General features: G+C 43.5%; 1 protein-coding gene across 8 annotated transcripts in view; it reads right to left on the bottom strand.

Moving 5' to 3' along the window:
• RANBP3 (RAN binding protein 3) overlaps window positions 1-13,830 on the bottom strand; it is a 174,231-nt gene that overhangs the window by 107,477 nt on the left and 52,924 nt on the right. For 3 of the 8 annotated variants that reach the window (XM_084614221.1, XM_084614217.1, XM_084614219.1), the window contains one exon: window positions 10,146-10,346. The exons of 2 other annotated variants lie outside the window; for them this stretch is intronic. In XM_084614221.1, the coding sequence (XP_084470347.1) occupies window positions 10,146-10,346 (201 nt within the window). Of the gene's footprint in view, window positions 1-10,145; window positions 10,347-13,443; window positions 13,495-13,830 lie in introns of all 8 variants that reach the window. 3 more of the 8 variants (XM_084614216.1, XM_084614215.1, XM_084614218.1) reach the window with 2 other exon arrangements.

Here is a 13,830-nt window from a genome sequence, read left to right as displayed (position 1 = left end):
GTACTGCCATGGATGGATATAAACTGTTCAAGAAGGACAGGCAGGGCAGAAAAGGTGGGGGAGTTGCACTGTATGTAAGAGAGCAGTATGACTGCTCAGAGCTCTAGTATGAAACTGCAGAAAAACCTGAGAGTCTCTGGGTTAAGTTTAGAAGTGTGAGCAACAAGGGTGATGTCGTGGTGAGAATCTGCTATAGACCACTGGACCAGGGGGATGACGTGGACGAGGCTTTCTTCCGGCAACTCACGGAAGTTACTAGATCGCAGGCCCTGGTTCTCATGGGAGACTTCAATCACCCTGATAACCTGCTGAGAGAGCAATACAGCGATGCACAGACAATCCAGGAAGTTTTTGGAAAGTGTAGAGGACAATTTCCTGGTGCAAGTGCTGGAGGAACCAACTGGGGCAGAGCTCTTCTTGACCTGATGCTCACAAACCAGGAAGAATTAGTAGGGAAAGCTAAAGTGGATGGGAACCTGGGAGGCAGTGACCATGAGATGGTCGAGTTCAGGATCCTGACACAGAGAAGAAAGGAGGGCAGCAGAATACAGACCCTGAAGTTCAGAAAAGCAGACTGTGACTCTCTCAGGGAACTGATGGGCAGGATCCCCTGGGAAAATAACATGAAGGGGAAAGGAGTCCAGGAGAGCTGGCTGTTTTTTAAAGAAGTCTTATTGAGGTTACAGGAACAAACCATCCCAATGTGTAGAAAGAATAGTAAATATGGCAGGCGACCAGCTTGGCCTCACAGTGAAATCCTTGCTGATCTTAAACACAAAAAAGAAGGTTACAAGAAGTGGAAGATTGGACAAATGACCAGGGATGAGTATAAAAATATTGCTCAGGGATGCAGGAGTGAAATCAGGAAGGCCAAATCACACCTGGAGTTGCAGCTACCAAGAGACGTGAAGGGTAACAAAAAGGGTTTCTATAGGTATGTTAGCAACAAGAAAGTCAAGGGAAGTGTGGGCCCCTTACTGAATGAGGGAGGCAACCTAGTGACAGAGGATCTGGAAAAAGCTAGTGTACTCAATGGTTTTTTTGCCTCTGTCCTCACGGACAAGGTCAGCTCCCAGACTACTGCACTGGGCAGCACAGCATGGGAGGAGGTGACCAGCCCTCTGTGGAGAAAGAAGTGGTTCGGGACTATTCAGAAAAGCTGGACGAGCACAAGTCCATGGGGCTGGATGCGCTGCATCCAAGAGTGCTAAAGGAGTTGGTGGATGTGACTGGAGAGCCATCGGCCATTATCTTTGAAAACTCATGGCGATCGGGGGAAGTCCCGGAAGACTGGAAAAAAGCTAATGTAGTGCCCATCTTTAAAAAAGAGAAGGAGGAGGATCCTGGGAACTACAGGCCAGTCAGCATCACCTCAGTCCCTGGTAAAATCATGGAGCAGGTCCTCAAGGAATCAATTCTGAAGCACTTAGAGGAGAGGAAAGTGATCAGGAACAGTCAGCATGGATTCACCAAGGGCAAGTCATGGCTGACTGATCGAATTGCCTTCTATGACAAGATAACTGGCTCTGTGGATGAGGGGAACACGGTGGACGTGTTGTTCCTTAACTTTAGCAAAGCTTTTGACACGGTCTCCCACAATATTCTTGCCAGCAAGTTAAAGAAGTATGGGCTGGATGAATGCACTATAAGGTGGACAGAAAGTTGGCTAGATTGTCAGGCTCAAAGGGTAGTGAACAATGGCTCCATGTCTAGTTGGCAGCCGGTATCAAGTGGAGTGCCCCAAGGGTCGGTCCTGGGACCGGTTTTGTTCAATATCTTCATAAATGATCTGGAGGACAGTATGGATTGCACCCTCAGCAAGTTTGCAGATGACACTAAACTGGGAGGGAGAGGTAGATACAATGGAGGGTAGGGATAGGATACAGAGGGACCTAGACAAATTGGAGGATTGGGCCAAAAGAAATCTGATGAGGTTCAACAAGGACAAGTGCAGAATCTTGCACTTAGGAAGGAAGAATCCCATGCACCACTACAGACTAGAGACGGAATGGCTAGGCAGCAGTTCTGCAGAAAAAGATCTAGGGGTTACAGTGGAAGAGAAGCTGGATATGAGTCAACAGTGTGCCCTTGTTGCCAAGAAGGCCGATGGCATTTTAGGATGTATAAGTAGGAGCATTGCCAGCAGATCGGGGGACGTGATTGTTCCCCTCTATTCGACATTGGTGAAGCCTCATCTGGAGTACTGTGTCCAGTTTGGGCCCCACACTACAAGAAGGATGTGGAAAAACTGGAAAACGTCCAGCGGAGGGCAACAAAAATGATTAGGGGACTGAAACACATGACTTATGAGGAGAGGCTGAGGGAACTGGGATTGTTTAGCCTGCAGAAGAGAAGAATGAGGGGGGATTTGATAGCTGCTTTCAACTACCTGAGAGGGGGTTCCAAAGAGGATGGATCTAGACTGTTCTCAGTGATAGCAGATGACAGAACAAGGAGTAATGGTCTCAAGTTGCAGTGGGGGAGGTTTAGGTTGGATATTAGGAAAAACTTTTTCACTAGGAGGGTGGTGAAACACTGGAATGCGTTACCTAGGAAGGTGGTGGAATCTCCTTCCTTTACAGTTTGTAAGGTCAGGCTTGACAAAGCCCTGGCTGGGATGATTTAGTTGGGGATTGGTCCTGCTTTGAGCAGGGGGTTGGACTAGATGACCTCCTGAAGTCCCTTCCAACACTTATATTCTATGTCTGAGCCTTTCACAGCTCTTACTCCTGATTAGATAATGCATGCACCATCCCCACAAAGTGAGTGAGCATCCTCCAGCCCTAGGCTATAGGGGCAAAGCTGGACTTTTCCTGTAATGGCTGCTCTGGGCTGGGGCCAGACTGAGCACTGGAACAGAAAGCAGGAAACCAGTTTCTCCTGTGCTCTCCATGTATTCCCTGCTGACACCCAGTCAGCACGGAGGAGGAAGTCACGTAATTTGAATGCAGAGGGGACAACAGCTGGACCTCAGGCAGTACAGAGGAGGACTAGGGAACAGACTGGGACAAGGAGCCTGCAGGGATGGAGACTGGGACTGAACGCTAGCAGGTGGCAGCAACTAGGAATAGCTTGGCAAGGAAACTAGGTCTGAGGCAAATGGGCAGGGGGAGACCTAAGGGAACCAGTTGGAGAGGATAGGGAGACATTTCACAAGGAGCCATAGGGAGAACCGGGACTCGCTGGGCAAAGAGACTGGGTCAAGGAGGACCCAGATTGGGTCAGAAGCCTAGGGAGGAGAACTTGTAACCAGTTGGGTCAGAGAGAGATCAGGGAGGGAAATGGGACAGTATAACATGTAATCAAAGACTATCAAAATGCATATGCAAAAGGAGGACAAATTAAGATCGCACAGACCACTTTAATTCTGGCATTTCTCAGCTTTTGAGTGCTTGACTTTGCAACATTAACCTAATGTTTATTTAAAGGTAAATTAAGGCATCATCATTACTAAAGTTTCTGCTCTAAGTGTGCCAATACTTAGATCACTGAATTTCTACAACTCAAGAATCAGTCTTCTTTAGTCTAACCCAGTGGTTCCCAAACTTTAACAACCCATGAACCCCTTTCACTAAAATGTCAAGTCTCACAAACCCCCTCCTAAAAATAAACATTTCCAAGAATTTTCTCCTTTACCTCAGTATAAATTAGAAAAGCAGTGATCTTGGACATATAAAATTGGTTTTTATGACATGCTGATTACACACTATGTATTATTAATTATTATTTATCATGACAGTATCTATTATATTATGAAAACGGCAACACTCTTCCGAGATCTCACATCCGTCGCTTGTATCACTTTGAATAAGCCTGTTATACAACAAGGCTCCTACGTTTCATCGAGGAGTATCAGATGTGAAACAGCATGCAGGGATTTAAAAAGCCAACTCAAATCAAGAATTCCTCCTACACAAGCATTCAGGTCTTGAGCAGTCCAGGCAAACCACGCACATTACAACGAAGCTTAAACTTGTTCTTCATCATCATTTTTAAAACAATACTAGCTGCCTGTTTCATTTTAAAAACAGCAAAAAATATCCACCTCCCTTTGCATTTCTTATAAGGAGTCTTGAAGTGTAAATCTCCTCAGTGTGATACATATGCTATCTTTGATGTGCTTAGCTCTTGGAAGTCCAGGGGCTCTGGGCTGCTGACCCCGGGGTCCCTAGGGACAGCTCTGTCAGCCATTAGGGAATTTTTTCCCTGAGAACCCACTGTAACATTTCACGAACCCCAGTTTGGGAACCACTGATCTAACCTGATCTCCTGCATAACACAGGCCACAGAACCTCACTCAGTAATTTCTGCATCAATCCCAAAACTTCTTTTTTAAGAAAGACATCCAGTCTTAAAGACTGGATGATGGAGAACCCACCACGTCACTAAGTAAATTGTTTCAATGATAAATTTTCAACAAAGATGGTAATTAACATCTTATGTCTAGTGTAAATTTGTCTATTTTCAGCCTCCAACAACTGGACCTTTTTTCCTGCTAGATTAAAGAGCCCTCTTACTATCAGAAATACCTTCCCCATGCAGACTATGATCACCTCTTAATCCTCTCTTGAATAAATTAAACATTGAGCTTCTTAAGTCTCTCACCATAAGGTGAGTTTTCCAGACTTTGAGTCATTCTTATAGTTCTTGAAGAATATTCCTAGGATCAGGTACTCTCTCTCCCAGAAATAGTGCTTGATTCTAATCCAATATTTAGAATACACTTAAGAAGACAATTTCCTCCTTTTGTCAAATACAGCATGATATGATTGATGAGGTCAAGGTACACAGGAACCTCACTTCAATAGCCAGGTAATTGTATATAGTCCATGTACTCCATGGCAGGTTGAAACTCAATTTTGTCTCAGTTTCATTTAAATTAAAGAATGAGTGTTTTAAAATTAAGTATGATAAATACAATCTATGCAGTAGTGTCCTAACGTTGTTTATTTTGATGGTAAATTCTATTTTACATTCTCCACACATTCAAGTTTTCAGTATCTCAGATTTCTGTACTAACAAAACAGCTGCATTGCAGAAGCTGTAAGGAGAAGCTGTAGTATTTAGCAAGTGGGACAGGGACAGTTGCCACTTTTGGAGGCATGTGGAATTAGCTGGATGTTTTTGCTACCATTATGAGTGATACAGTTTTCAATGCTGACATTTCAATTGCAGTCTTTAGATTTCAGATCTTTCACTCTAGTGATATGACTAGCAAAATTCACAACTGTTGTCTTAGGCTACCTACAAACTCAGAAGACACCATTTCATTGGTTTACACAGTTACATTAGCAAGGTTTCCTTCACAAACATGAGGGCCAGAAACAAGCCTTCTAATTTAAAGCTTAGATACTTGAGAGCAATTCTGTGGCAAAGGGTGAGTTCCACAGCAAATTCTACTCCTACAGAATTGCAGACCACATGGGGACCAGGATATAGTGTTCTAGGTCTTGATGTTTCAAAGGACTCAGACAGTACATCTAAATGCCTTGTCATCTTTGAAACTGGACACTGCTTAAAGGCTTCACCTGTTGTATTAGTCTCTAGTTAGCAAAAGTCTGAAAAAAATGCAATTCCACCCCTTCCTGCTGTGAGGAGCTTTCCTCTCCTCCTTCACAGCATCCTGGCTGCTGCATCTCTCCACTACTTTAGCCTCTACTCCAACCTTCCAAATGCTTTCTCAAACAGAAGCATCATATTGACAAGTTTATTGACAGTTTCATTGCTGCCCAGAATCTTAATTTTACTTTGCTGCTGGTTGGTAAACAGAAGCAGCTGCAGAGGCAGTGGGCTGTCACATGTTTACAGAGTCAGAAAGACAACACCACATTAACATACAGTCATTTAACATCTGGAATGTTATCTTCATAAGCATAAGAGTTCTGCCACCCCTTGTACACAGTAACCTGAAACTGCAAAAACTGGAGAGAACTGGGGCTTCCCATTCACCAGTGATAAGTGGGTGAGGGGGTTTGTTTTAAGACCAAAGAGTTAGACTATGCTCTTTGTGGGCTGTGTCCTATTCTGCGTTTTGCAAAGGACAATGAACATTTATAGTAGTACAAAAACAACAAACAATACTGAGGACCCTGGCCTTCTCTGTTAGAGGAACCACCAAGGAACCACCATGGTGACTCAAAAGTCTCTCCATACACATTTGAAATTAGAGGAAAAGGAGATGCAGCAGCCAGTCATATAAAATGGCATCTACACAAAGCACTTCAATTTATTCCCTGATGAAGAAGAGAACCTCGGATTACTACATTTCAGAGGTCATTTATGGTAAATTAAATAAAATGGTATTCATTAATGTTTCTCTATGCAGATGTCATTCATCCTGTAGCATCTTTCTGCTCAGTCAATTCACCTGAGTGTCTTTCTCCTGTAAAATGCATGGCCTGAAGAGACAGCATATTCTCTTCAATGCACACAAACACTATCTTTTCTTTATTTGTCCATTGTGTCCTTAAATTCCATATTTTTGTGGTGTTTAGACGTTGCTTGTAATTATTAGAATTGGGAGCACTGTCTGTTGGGAGTCTGAAAGGACAGGAAACAGGAAGGAGGGAGGAGGAGTTGAAGAGGCTGAGGGAGAGCTACTGAGCAGCAGCTTGGAAAAGAGGTTTCCACTTTATTTTTTAAAGTCCTGTTGAAGTTTGTTAGTACCTTGCCTGGCTACTACAACATTTTGGTGATGAGGGTGGGATCTTCTGCCTCTGAACCCACCTGCACCCTTTCTACAAAGCCCTGGTGATCCTCCAATTGCTTTTACTGCCTGGATCCATATGTTTGAGACTTACCTGCTTGCAATCAGTGCTACAGAGATTTCTGAAGAAAGCAAGCATGCTCTGCTAATCCACTGCCTTAGAGCAGAAGGGCAGTGTATATTTTACACTTTTCCCCTTGCAGATGATAAATATGAGACTGCACTCACTGCATTAAAGAACTTTTTTGAAACAAAAGTGAATGTAGTAGCTAATCGCTACAGATTTCGCCAGCATGAGCAGAAACCAGGGAGACTATAATGCAGTATATTGCTTCCCTGAGGAGTCTGATTGTAACTTGTGACTTTGGGAATATGGTAGATGAGATGATTAGAGACCACTCATTGAGAAAACAACCATGCTTCGTGTAAGAAAACGTTTACTTCTAGAAACGCAATTTACACTAGAAAAAGCAATAACCATTGCTACCCAGACTGAGTCAGCTACAGCTGAAGCCAAAATAATGGGCATGGATACAGGAGGCACAGTCCAGGCTGTGAGTCCTTTGCAGAAAAGTTCACTATCGCTGCAGACAAACAATTACAAGAGAAAAACAGTTGAACAGAACCAAGCAAAGGATAAGGCTTTCACAAACAAGCGGCAGTGTGCTAAGGAACCAAAGTTCCAGTGTGGTTCCTTCGTTAGGATACGAAAACCTGTAATTTTATGCAAAGGGGACCATAAATTCACAGTTCATCTTAAAATCATAGAGAAAAGAAGGGAGCTTACACCTATCGACTTTCTGATGGGTGGGTATGGAATGCTTCTTATCTTGCACCTGCCTATGCACCAAGAGGAGATTATGCCAACACCCAGTCTGCATTGGATGACTTCACCGTAGTATCAACACAACAAGACATTGCACTGGAACCAGGGCTTGAGAGACAGCCTGTCAGACCCAGACAACCACCTGTCTGGGCTAGAGACTATGTTATATAGTATCTATAGTGTTTTTAGTGTAATAATTCCATCAACAGTATAGTGCCTTGCTTCCTATTTGTTCCTGTGGTTAGAACAACAATGTTTATTGTAATTGGGAAAGTTTCTTAACAGAGCAGGGAATGTGGTGTTTAGATGTTGCTTGTAATGATTAGAATTGGGAGCACTGGCTGTTGGGAGTCTGAAAGGATAGGAAACAGGCAGGAGGGGGGAGGAGTTGAAGAGTCTGAGGGAGAGCTATTGAGGGTGCAGCAGCAGCAGCTTGGAAAAGAGGTTTCCACTTTAAAAAAATAAAGTCCAGTTGAAGTTTGTTAGTATCTTGCCTGGCTGCTACAATAATTTGTTTACATACATCATTGTTAAAGGGTCATGGCAAAACAGGCAGAATTTAGGGCTTGTCTACACTGGCACTTTACAGTGCTGCAACTTTTTCACTCAGGGGTGTGAAAAAATACCCCCTTGAGCGCAGCAAGTTACAGTGCTGTAAAGCGCCAGTGTAAACAAAGCCATGCTCCCAGTGCTGGTAGCTACATTCCTCATGGAGGTGGGTTTTTTAGAGCGCTGGGACAGAGCCTGTAGATGCATTCTCCTAGATGGAGTTGAGCTTACATAGCTAGTTACCATGCCACATGCCCTGCAGCCTCACTTGCAGAGAGTGGGAAGGAGAGACCTGAGCACACTTTCCTCCAGGTAAATTCAGCTAGCAGATGATCCCTTGGGCACCGTTGCAAGCTAGTGCAGATTAGAGCAGCCTCTGGTGTACGCTAACCTGGGCCAGACGACTAGCAGAAAATCAAGGAACTGAAACCAGCTCTCAAAGCCCTCCATCCCCACGATACGAAGGGTAAACTTGACAAACAGGGAACCTAGCCAATGTCTGTCTGTCTCTACAGGTAATAGTAGTGCTAGGTGCACTGCCAGATCAACATTACTTACAATTCCTCCAGGTCTAGAATTAGCCTTACTTCCCCAGCCTTCTGAGGGACATGAATGATGAATTATGTTCTGAAAGCCTATGATGGAACCAGGAATTTAGTGATATCAGCACTCAGAAGATGCACAGAAAAAAGCTAGGGGTTCTGTAGTATATTTTGAGGCAAGAGATTAATTGCATCTTGTTCTAGAAATCAAGAGGAATCCTGAGAGTATTTGATAGAACCTACTTCCAGAGGTCAATTATTGGCCATTGCTGAATGTCATTCTCCCCCACAGAAGTGAGTAAATAGCTCCCATCTTCCTGAGGGTTCTTTGAAAGCTCTGATGATCGTCACAAAGGACAATTAGCTGTCAGAGTCCGCTTGGAGACCCAACTCCTGTATGATCTCTCTTCCAGATGCTGACTCCAAAGACTGTTCTTGCATGTCCAGAATCTATTCAAACTCTGGGTTAATTAGCCTGACAATAGGACTACTTAGATTTTATAAGAACTTGAACTCTAAAAGAGTTCGACAGATAACAATGCTATTTTCTTTTCTCTGGGCTTCACTTTCTTGAAGGGCTGTCCAAAGAATCTTTTCCTGGCCAATTTAGAGGATACTAGCAACTATTTCATTTGGGTATCAGCTTTCCATTGTCTCAGCCAATGATATTTAGCAACCTTATTTGAACATACAGCCCATCTGAAAATCTCTGCATTTTCACAGAGGCATCTCATAAAAAGGCTTTACAGAGACTCTCTCATTAAGGACTTTTCAGTTTTGTCCAGATTGGTGTACTGTCCTTCGTCTCTAAGCGCTATACTAGAATAGCTTTGACAGATTACATGGTAACACCAGTCTGTCCATTTGATCTTTCTGAAAATAGTGTCTCCTATTCTGCAAGGATCACAGTCTTTAGCCAACAAAGCCACAACTTTACCTACTTTTCTGAACTGAATTTACATTTTTTTTTTTCAAATCTACAGTTTCACTCTTCTGCCTGCATTAGGAAATTCTCTTTCAGCTTCTAAATTACATCCTCTAAAACGGGCGAATGACATGCTCTTTAGCTCTTCTTGCTTTATTGTACTGGAGGATTATGACCTACTGTCAGAAAAATCCCCTTCTTTCACAGATAACTGGACAATAGCTCCTTCCATTGCTTTTCAGATTATTGCGAACTCCCTCCCTAACCCCCCTCTCCACCTCCCCTTCTGGCTTGGGAAAATTCTTGCTCCTGGAAGCACTACATCTCTTTTTACCCTTTGAAGAGATTTTTGATAAAGGACCGGTCTCTTAAAACTCTCCCTACTAAAAGAGTCCTATTATAGAAGAACTTTTATTTCTACCAGCTGAACTACTGGCTTTACTGGAGGGAGTAATACAGAAACTGGGAAAACTATTAACAATGAGACTTATTACCTAAAGTTAACAGCAATCACTTAACCCCTTTAGGGAAATGGACAGAATTTTAAAAAAATTAAATCCCCTCAGCAGCAGAAGTACTCGGTACGTTCGCACTTACCCCTGCCAGTTCTTGTTGAATAGGAGCAAGCTGGGCTTCAGAAGCAGGAATCAGAGCACTGACTGAGGCAACAGCGGGAGCAGGAAGCTCAAAGTCGCGCTCACCAGCTGATTCTGTGTGACCCATACCACCGTGGGGGGACTCAGCCTCTCCCTGTGGGTCCTCGCCTGAATCCGACAAACCTTTTTGCTCTGCAGGGGACTGGGAGCAAAAAAGACAGTGTCCCTTCAATGCAAGGCTGCAACATGATGGAGCAGTTGTCCAAGTGACAGGATTTACTAATCCTTTTTTACATTCACCATTTTTGTGACCTGGCAGAAGTTGTTGCTCCAACGAAAGATAGCATGAAACAGGTAAGAACCTATAACTGAATTAGTCCCCCATCAAATAAGCATCAGATAGAGCACATACACTTTAAAAAGGCAGCCAAAACTTCTAGTGCCCTCTAACCAAAACCGCTTTTCTGCCAGCCCCAACCTCCCGATCCATAGGGTTATTGGGGTTTAGTTTCTCCCTTTGTTGAGCCTTGATTGACAGCTTCTACCTACCTAGTGGGAACAACTCAGAGAAACAATTAGCAAACAGACAATTGCTGGAAATAATGGATTATTCCACTGTTACAGGCTATGCAGCTCAAGAGTAGTGTTTGTTGGTTTTTAAACATAATATATCAATATTCGCAAAACAAACACTTTTGTGTTCATGTGTCAATGCATTCTCTGAAAAACAGTGGCAGATAGTCTTTTCTTTGAATTTACATTAAATTATGTTACATCATTACTAGAATGAAAAGGATCTCATAGTTAGGAAATCTGGGTTCAGCTCCACCTCTGCCATAGATTCCCTGAATGATCTTGGCCAAATCACTTAAATTTCCTGTCTCTCAGCTCTCCATCTGTAGAACAACAAAATTTCCCAAGCAATGCAAAGATTTGAGATTTTGTAAGGTAGATGTAGCCATGGCTGAATCTCTCTTACAAAGCAGTCAACAGAAGAGAACCCTTCTTCTGGACCAAGTGTATCTAATAAGAAACTACCACCACTACCATGTTTTATTTAAACAGCACCTCACATCCTTTAGAATTCAAAGCCCTTCTCAAACATCAGATGATACACAACTACATGATCATTTCATCCACCACTGAAATGCAGCCACCTTCCAGGTCAAACACAAAAACTGTTTAAAAGCACTGAGGAACATTACATTAAGTCAAGAATGCTATATACAACTGAATCAATAGGGTTTATTTTAGGCAAGCACAGTGGTAAATATGCAAACTACATCTCTACTTTTGTGAAAAGTGAATTGGATTGTAAATGACCCATAAGAGGACAAAACTTTGATTTTATGTCTCATCTGAAAGACAAGGTTTTGCTCAGGAATGGTCAGGATACTGGGGTGTTTTAAGTTTTCAAAATCAAAGCTTTATTGCCAACCCCAAACACCAATTTAAAATGGTCTAGGAAATCAGGAAGAAAGTAGTGGAGAAGAACTTTATTTACACCCAAAAATTTAAGGAATTACATAATTTTGATGCCCTTTCCCCTCCCCTCCCCCTTAGGGCTTGAAAAGGCAATTATGTTTCGCCCTTATGGTTGTAAAATAAACATTCCAAATGTAAATAACAAGTGGAAAAAAGGGAAGCTGAAAGCAATGCCTCAGCTCCCCTCTCCTATTGTTCCTTTATACCCTATCTCTGGGTGATCTCATCCACACAGAATCATAGAAAATTAGAGTTGGAATAGATGACCTCCTGAGGTCTCTTTCAACTCCCTGCTCAAAGCAGGATTAACCCCAACTAAATCATCCCAGCCAGGGCTTTGTCAAGCTTGACCTTAAAAACTTTTAAGGATGGAGAGTCCACCACCTCCCTAGGTAACCCATTCCAGTGCTTCACCACCCTCCTACGGAAATAGTTTTTCCTAATATTCAACCTCAACATCCCCGACAGCAACTTGAGACCATTGCTCCTTGTTCTGTCATCTGCCACCACTGAGAACAGCCTAGCTCCATCCTCTTTGGAACCCCCCTTCAGGTAGATGAAGGCTGCTATCAAATCCCCCCTCACTCTTATCTTCCGCAGACTAAACAATCCCAGTTCCCTCAGCCTCTCCTCATAAGTCATGTGCCCCAGCCCCCTGATCATGTTTGTTGCCCTCCGCTGGACTCTCTCCAACTTGTCCACGTCATTTCTGTAGTGGGGGGCCCAAAATTAGACGCAATACTCCAAATGTGGCCTCACCAGTGCCGAGTAGAGGGGGAATAATCACTTCCCTCGATCTGATGGCAATGATCCTAAAATACGCAGCCCAAGTTAGCCTTCTTGGCAACAAGGGCACACTGCTGACTCATATCCACCTTCTCATCCACTGTAATCCCCAGGTCCTTTCCTGCAGAACTGCTGCTTAGCCAGTCGGTCCCCAGCCTCTAGCGGTGCATGGGATTCTTCCGTCCTAAGTGCAGAACTCTGCACTTGTCCTTGTTGAACCTCATCAGATTTCTTTTGGCCCAATCCTCCACTTTGTCTAGGTCACTCTGGACCCTATCCCTACCCTCCAGAGTATCTACCTCTCCCCACAGCTTAGTGTCATCTGCGAACTTACTGAGGGTGCAATCCATCCCATCATCCAAATCATTTATAAAGATGTTGAATAAAACCGGCCCCAGAACCAACCTCTGGGGCACCCTGCTGCCAACTAGACATTGAGCTGTTGATCACTTCCCACTGAGCCTGACAATCTAGCCATCTTTCTATCCACCTTATAGTCCATTCATCCAATCCATACTGTTTTAACTTGTTGGCAAGAATACTGTGGGAGACCATATCTAAAGCTTTGCTAAAGTCAAAATATATCAGGTCCACTGCTTTCCCCATATCCACAGAGCCAGTTATATCATAGAAGGCAATCAGGTTGGTCAGGCATGACTTGCCCTTGGTGAATCCATGTTGACTGTTCCTGATCACCTTTCTCTCCTCCAAGTGCTTCAAAATCGTTTCCTCGAGGACCTGCTCCATGATTTTTCCAGGGACTAAGGTGAGGCTGACCTGTCTGTAGTTGCCCGGGTTCTCCTTCTTCCCTTTTTAAAAGATGGGCACTATATTTACCTTTTTCCAAATGTCCAGGATCTCCCTCGATCGCCATGAGTTTTCAAAGATAATGGCCAATGGCTCTGCAATCACATCAGCCATCTCCCTCAGCACCCTCGCATGCATTAGATCTGGACCCATGGACTTCTGCATGTCCAGCTTTTCTAAATAGTCCTTAACCTGTTCTTTCACCACTGAGGGTTGCTCACCTCATCCCCATACTGTGTTGCCCAGGACAGCAGTGTGGGAGCTGACCTTGCCTGTGAAGACAGAGGCAAAAAAAAGCATTGAGTACTTCAGCTTTTTCCACATCATCTGTCACTAGGTTGCCTCCCCCATTCATTAAGGGTCTCACGCTTTCCCTGACCTTTTTCTTGTTGCTAAAATACCTGTAGAAACCCTTCTTGTTACCCTTCACATCCGTTGCTAGCTGCAACTCCAGTTGTCTTTTGGCCTTCCTGACTACTCCCCTACATACTCGAGCAATATTTTTATACTCCTCCCTAGTCATCTGTCCAAGTTTCCGCTTTTTGTAAGCTTCCTTTTTGTGTTTAAGATCACTGAAGATTTCACTGTTAAGACAAGCTGGTCGTCTG

The sequence above is a fragment of the Lepidochelys olivacea genome (assembly GCF_965140295.1).
Source record: "Lepidochelys olivacea isolate rLepOli2 genome assembly, chromosome: 25".
In the NCBI taxonomy this organism is placed as follows: domain Eukaryota; kingdom Metazoa; phylum Chordata; order Testudines; family Cheloniidae; genus Lepidochelys; species Lepidochelys olivacea.
The sequence above is the reverse complement of the archived record's forward strand: the minus strand, read 5'-3'. Positions and strand labels throughout refer to the sequence as shown.